This window comes from Corapipo altera, unplaced genomic scaffold (genome assembly GCF_003945725.1).
Source record: "Corapipo altera isolate COAL_440 unplaced genomic scaffold, ASM394572v1 61474, whole genome shotgun sequence".
NCBI lineage: Eukaryota > Metazoa > Chordata > Aves > Passeriformes > Pipridae > Corapipo > Corapipo altera.
In genome coordinates, this window is record NW_020886111.1 from 650 (window position 1) to 7,560 (window position 6,911).

The 6,911-nt window shown below is 57.5% G+C and overlaps 1 protein-coding gene across 1 annotated transcript in view; it reads left to right on the top strand.

Annotated features, from left to right (window-relative positions):
• Positions 1-6,603, top strand: part of LOC113941017 (methanethiol oxidase-like) — a gene marked incomplete at its 3' end in the record, with an annotated part of 6,945 nt that extends 342 nt beyond the window's left edge. The window contains exons 2-7 of the mRNA XM_027632177.1: positions 2,325-2,387; positions 3,883-3,995; positions 4,513-4,698; positions 5,256-5,376; positions 6,098-6,280; positions 6,425-6,603. Coding sequence (XP_027487978.1) covers positions 2,325-2,387; positions 3,883-3,995; positions 4,513-4,698; positions 5,256-5,376; positions 6,098-6,280; positions 6,425-6,603 — 845 coding nt within the window. The remainder of the gene's footprint in view (positions 1-2,324; positions 2,388-3,882; positions 3,996-4,512; positions 4,699-5,255; positions 5,377-6,097; positions 6,281-6,424) is intronic.
• Between the last annotated feature and the right edge of the window lie 308 nt (positions 6,604-6,911).

Genomic DNA, 6,911 nt, shown 5'->3' on the forward strand with positions numbered 1-6,911 from the left:
CCAGTGCCACACTCCTGTCCCAGCCCTGCCCTGCTCTTCCCAGATCCCCGGGGGCCCCGGGAAGGGGCTCAGCTCCCCGGGAGGCTCCCGAGCTCCTGGGCACAAAGGGCAGTGCCCGGTTCCACCCAGTTCCCCCCTCCGGCCGGGCCCTTCCCAAGGGCTTTTCCCTCCTGGCTCCCATCCCAGTGGCTCCGTGTCCCAGCTGGAGGAGCTGCCAGTGCTGGGTTGGGAAGAGGGGCCCGTTTGCTGACACTGGTTTGCTCTTGTCCTGCTTTCAACGCCAATAAAACCCTTGGTTGCATCAGCTGGGCCTTCTCGTGTCTCCTTTCCCGTGGAGGGCAGGGAAAACAAGCCCCAGCAGGGGTTTGGGAGAAGATCAGCCTTGGGAAAACCCCTAAGACAGGACCCTGGTTGGGCAGGGACCCTCTTTGTCCTCCTGCAAGTTTCTGGTGGGAATTGCCTTTGCTTGGTTCTTTTTCTGGTGTGGATTCTCCCAGCCCGTCGTTTTTATGGGATTTCTCTCCATTTGATGCAATTTAACAGGTTTGGGAGCCAGCCCAGGGCAATCCCTTGTGTTTGGGAAGTGGTTGCCCCGCTCCTGGATGTCAGGATATTGCTTCCAGCTTGACCAGTTTTCCCGTGGACAATCCCAGGAGGATTTTGGGCAGAAATCATTCCCTGTGAGGGTGGGGAGGCCCCAGCACGGAACTGTGGATTCCACACCCTTGGAAATATCCAAGGCCAGGCTTGGAGCATCCTGGGCTGGCAGAAGGTGCCCTTGCCCAAGGTCTGGATGATCTTTAAGGCTCTTCCAAGCCCGAGCATCCCACGATTCCCTGCTCCAGGTGCCTCCCCGGCGCCGGGGCACACCCTGACTAAGCAGAGAGAAGGTCCCACAGCTCCTTGAAGGTCCCACAGCAAACCCTCACCCTGTAATTAAAACCACCCCAGTCCTCGCTCCCCGCTCCCAGCCCCGATTAAGATCTGCAGCGTCCCCGGTTATTCCCGGGATTGGGATCTTGGTGCTTTCCCGTCTTTCCCCCCCGAGGAGGCTCTGGAGGGTCTGGGAGCCTCTTCCCTGCACGTCTCCACCTGGATCCTCCCCCCGTCATCCCATTCCCAACTCCTCCTTCTCCCCGTCCCGCTCCCTTTATATCCCGACCTCGGGAGCTGCGTCTCCTCCCCGGATCCGCTCCCGGCAGGAAAAATGCAGGTGGAATCCTTCCCTCGGCAGGCGAGACCCCACCAGACCTCCGGCCCAGGTAAGGGAACCCTCCCTCGGCTCCTCTTACCAAAATTTTAGGGATTTTTGGTGGTTCCCTGCCTTGAAAAAAAAAGCCTCTTAAATCCTTTCGGGGTTGGAACTTCGGGGGTTTGTTCCTCTGACCCCCAGAAATGAAACACAGGGATGAATTTGGGGTGCAGGAAAGGGGTTTTTTTTGTCCCCATCTCCTAAATAAAACCCCACGGAATGTTCAGGTAGGTGGATGATGAAAGCTTTCTAAGAGGATTATTTCATTTATTCACCTGCAATTTGTACTTTTTGGCCGCGGTGTCGGGCACGCCCCGGCGGGGCTGAGCTCAGAGAGTGAATTTGAGGTCTTTAAATTTAAATCCTGCCTTTGCCGGGGCTGGTTGGTTTGTTTTTTTGTTTTTTTTTGCAGGAGAAACCCCAGGAGAGGAGGGAGAAGGGGGTGGTTTCCCGGTCTCTCGCGTGGCAGCAGGGACAGGGTGATAAATAAACCAGAAATAAAGCAGGAATAAATCAGAATCCGAGCAGCAAAGACTGATTTTGTGTTTTATCCCAAAGTTTCCCTCTTTTTCCTCCTCCTCTCCACCATAAAAAGGCTCCTTTGGGTGGCGATTGGGGGTTATTTTCCTAAAACCTCTCGTTAAACTGCGTTAAACCCGATTTTCTCGGCGCTTTTCCGAGTCTTTTTTGGGAGAGCGGGGCCGGTTTGGACAACAGGGAATCCCGGGAGGGAATTCCAGGAGCTGGAGGGTGAGGAGGGAGCTGATGCCTCCAGCACCGAATTTTGGGGTGAAAACAGGGGCTTTCTTGGCATTAATCCCCCCAAAGAGGGGTGGGAGGAGCCAAGGGCAGAGTCGGGATCCCGGGAAAAATCCCTCGGGGATGGGAAAGCAGAGGGATGGAAATTCCTCACCTGGAATTTCCCGGCGGCGTTTTTGGCTCCCCAAACCTTCGCCTCGGACGTTCCCGCGGGTCGTGGGATCATCCGGTCCCTCCGACAGCGGGAAAAATGGGGGAAAAAAAGGGATTAAAGGAACTTTTTGATGGATTTTCTGTTTGATTCCCCTTTTTCCCTCGGCAGGAGAGTGCGGGGAGTGCGGTCCCGGCTACGCCTCCCCCCTGGATGCCATGAAAGGTGAGTGTGGAATTCTGCCCCGGGCGGGAATTAGGGGGGGAGGATCAATCCCATCCTTCTCCCGGGAGGCTCCCAAACAAGTCCGGGAAGCGCGAACTCCAATTAACTAATGACAGTTTGAACTCCGATTAACTAATGACAGTTTGGCGTCGGGACAAACCTTTGTGGGGTTTTTAATGGGCTTTGCCCCGCGGCAAAGTCACCTCTGCCTTCCCTGCGCTTCCCTGTCCCTCCCTTAATCCCCTTCTCCAGGGAAACGCATCCCTGGAATGCTGGGGAGCTCGGGAACACCCCTGGATCCCTGATCCCGATCCTGAAAAACCTCTGAACCGGGAAAACGACGGGGAGATGAGTCCCTGGGACACTCAGGGTGCCTTAAGGGAGCAGCAAACAGCACAAATCCCATGGGATCCAGAGTTCCCTCGGGAATTATCCCGGGGTTTTGGGGGTGCTGGGTGACTCTGGCACCCAAAAAACCTCCTCCTGGCAGGTTTGGCTCCCGGGAGAAGCTCCTGGGTGGCCTTTGGGGGGCTCAGACCCCGATTTTGGGGCGGCTGCAGGGACTGGGATCGGGACAGGGATTGGGACTGGGATTGGGATCAGGATCCACTGGCCTCGGGCAGTTCTCCCAAATCCAAGGCTGACTCTGTGGGAGGTTTTCCTGGAATGTTGCAAAGGCAGCTCTGACCTGGCCTGGTCCCAATCCAGAGATCCCAAATCTCCTCCCTGGCAGCTCTGACCCGACCTGGCCCCAATCCCAAGATCCCAAATCTCCTCCCTGGCATCTTTGACCCGACCTGGCCCCAATCCCAAGATCCCAAATCTCCTCCCTGGCATCTTTGACCCAACCTGGCCCCAATCCCAAGATCCCAAATCTCCTCCCTGGTGCCATTTCCCATCACAGGTTCTTCCTCAGCACTTCCTAAACCAGCTTTTCCCCCTCCCAGGCCGGGCTTGGGCAATCCTGCTCCCACCTCTGCAGGGACCAGGAGGCTCCAGGGATTTGGGGGCTCCTGCCTTTGATTCAGGGGTTTAGGGGGTCTCTCTGCCTTTTATTCCAAGGATTTGGGGGGTCCTGCCTTTGACTTGGGGGTTCTTTGGCTTCATTCCAGGGATCTGGGGGCTCCTGCCTTTGCTCCAAGGAGTCCTGACGTGTTTTTTGGGGCTCCTCCCATGATGGGGTTTGAGCCCTGATAGGATTTGACCCCATTCCTGACCCTTTTGGGGCGGTTCTGGTGTGTCCCCACAGCCCTGGAATACTCAAACTTGAGGATCCTTGAGGTTTTTTCCCAACCTGGACGATCCCATCCCAAATCCATGGGGACTCTGAGGTGCAGAGATCCCTCCCCAACCCCAGGGACCCCCAGGGAGAGGGGGATCCCACCACCCCACGTGGGGTAGGAGGGAGATTTCGGCTCCCAGAGGCTCCAGGAGGGTTTTTTTGGGGTCCCAAATGGGTTTTCCCGGCGTTTTCCTGACATTCCCACTTTTCCAGGCCCTCGGGAAGAGATCATCTACGTGCCCTGCATCTACAGGAACACGGGACGGGGCCGACCCGACTTCCTGGCCACTGTGGACGTGGATCCCAAATCCCCCACCTACAGCCAGGTAAAAAAACACCTGGATTTGGGATCGGGCATGGGATTTCATGGGAATCACGGAATTCTGGGGTGGTTTGGGGCGGATTTTATGGCAATCACAGAATCCTAGGGCAGTTTTGGGTGGATTTCACGGGAATCACAGAATCCCGGGGTGGTTTGAGGCAGATTTCACAGGAATTACGGGGTAGTTTCGGGCTGGGATTTCATGGAATCACAGAATCCTGGGGTGGTTTGGGGCTGGGATTTCACAGGAATCATGGAATCTTGGGGTGGTTTTGGGTGGATTTCATGGGAATCACAGAATCCTGGGGTAGTTCGGGACGGATTTCATGGGAATCCTGGGGTGATTTGGGGCTGGGATTTCACAGGAATTCTGGGGTGGTTTAGGACGGATTTCACAGAAATCCCAGAATCCCGGGGTGGTTTAGGACAGAGAAAAGACCCCAAATCCCCCCCAGCCCTCAGGCAGGGACCCTTCCCGGTATCCCAACCCCCCTCCCACCTCTTTTGTCCCCCTTTTCCAGGTGATCCACCGGCTGCCCATGCCCAACGTGGGGGATGAGCTGCACCACTCGGGCTGGAACGTTTGCAGCAGCTGCTTCAGGGACCGGGGCAAGAGGAGGAACCGCCTGGTGCTGCCCTCCCTCATCTCCTCCAGGATCTACGTGGTGGACACGGGCACAGACCCCCGGGCACCCCGGCTCTTCAAGGTGCCCAGGGGGGTGGGATTGGGATTTTGGGCGGATTGGGGGGGTCTGGGATTGGGAAAGGGGGGTTTGGGGCTGTCCGAGGGCGTCGTGGGATGTGGCCTGAGCAGGGCCAGGCGCTGCTTGTTTAGGGTATGGGTATATCCTAAATCCCAAATCCCACATCCCAAATCCCTCATCCTACATCCCACACCCCAGCAGGGCCAGGTGCTGCTTGTTTAGGACACAGGTATATCCCAAATCCCACATCCCAGACCCCAGATCCCAGTAGGGTCATCCACCGTTTCCTCAGGACACAGGCAGATCATCCTACATCCCAAATCCCACATCCCAAATGCTACATCCCAAATCCCAGCAGGGCCATCCACCTCTTCTTTAGGGCACAGGTATATCCCAAATCCCTCATCTCACATCCCAAATCCCTCGTCCCACATCCCAAATCCCAGCAGGGCCATCCATCTCTTCCTCAGGACACAGGCACATCATCCTACATCCCAAATCCCTCACCCTACATCCCAAATCCCAAACCAGCCTTGGGGTGTCCCCCCCTCCCTCCCCAGGTGGTGAACCCCGAGGAAGTGTTCTGGAAGTGTGGCCTGGGGTACCCCCACACCTCCCACTGCCTGGGCAGCGGCGAGATCATGATCAGCACCCTGGGGGACCCCGCTGGCAACGGGAAAGGTACCCCAGGAACCCCCCAGGAGGGAGCTGGGAGGGCAGGGACAGACCCCACACCCGGGGGTGGATCCATCTGGGCTGTCCCTGCTCGGGTTACAACCCCAAATTAGTGGTAATTGGGGTCAATCTCTGGGTTTAGAGAGTTTGGGACTGTGGGAAACTGGGTTTGGGAGCTTGGGAGGGTGGGAAACTGGGTTTGGGGCATCTGGGATTGTGGGAAACTGGGTTTGGGGGGTCTGGGGTGTGGGAAACTGGGTTTGGGGGCACCAGGATTGTGGGAAACTGGGTTTGGGAGGTCCTGGATCATGAGAAACTGGGTTTGGGGGGTCTGGGATTGTGGGAAACTGGGTTTGGGGGCTCAGGGGGTGGGAAACTGGGTTTGGGGGGTCCAGGATCATGGGAAACTGGTTTTGGGGGGTCCTGGGGTGTGGGAAACTGGGTTTGGGGGGTCTGGGGTTTTGGGAAACTGGGTTTGGGGGCTCAGGAGGTGGGAACCCGGGTTTAGGGGCACCAGGATCATGAGAAATCAGTGTTAATTGGGGTTAATCCCTCACTGCCCCAGGTGGGTTCATCCTGCTGGATATGGAGACCCTTCAAGGTCAAGGGGAACTGGGAGAGGGGGGACAAGAACTGGGGTGACAGGGACAGACCCCACACCCGGGGGTGGCCAGGGGGGGGCTGTCCCTGGTCGGTTCACAACCCCAATTAGCGTTAATTAACCCAGGTGGGTTCATCCTGCTGGACGCGGAGACCTTCGAGGTCAAGGGGAACTGGGAGAGGGGGGACGAGACCCCCCCCATGGGCTACGACTTCTGGTACCAACCGCGGCACAACGTCCTCATCAGCACCGAGTGGGGGGTCCCCAAGTGCCTGGGCTACGGCTTCGACCCCCGGGACCTCAAAAAAGGTGAGGGGGCCACCCCAAATCCCCCAAATCCCCCAAATCCCCCCCCTCCCGGGAGAGCCGGATTTGCGCCGCCGGGATTCGGGAATTCCCCCCCGGGGCTGAGCTGTTTCCCGCTGACGGAATTCCCGATCCCACCGATCCCAGGGCGTTACGGGCGCCGGCTGAACGTGTGGGATTGGAGCTCCCACCGGTACGTCCAGGCCATCGACGTGGGGGAGGATTCGGCGCCGCTGGAGATCCGGTTCCTGCACGACCCCGACGCCGCCGAGGGCTTCGTGGGCTGCACCCTGAGCAGTGCCATCCACCGCTTCTTTAAAACACAGGTGCATCCCAAATCTGAAATCCCACACCTCAAATCCCACACCCCAAATCCCAGCAGGGCCATCCACCGCTTCTTTAAAACACAGGTGCATCCCAAATCCCAAATCCCACACCCCAAATCCCAGCAGGGCCATCCACCGCTTCTTCAAGACAGAGGTGCATCCTAAATCCCAAATCCCGCACCTCAAATCCCACACCCCAAATCCCAACAGTGCCATCCACCGCTTCTTTAAAACACAGGTGCATCCTAAATCCCAAATCCCACACCCCAAATCCCAAATCCCACACCCCAAATCCCAGCAGGGCCATC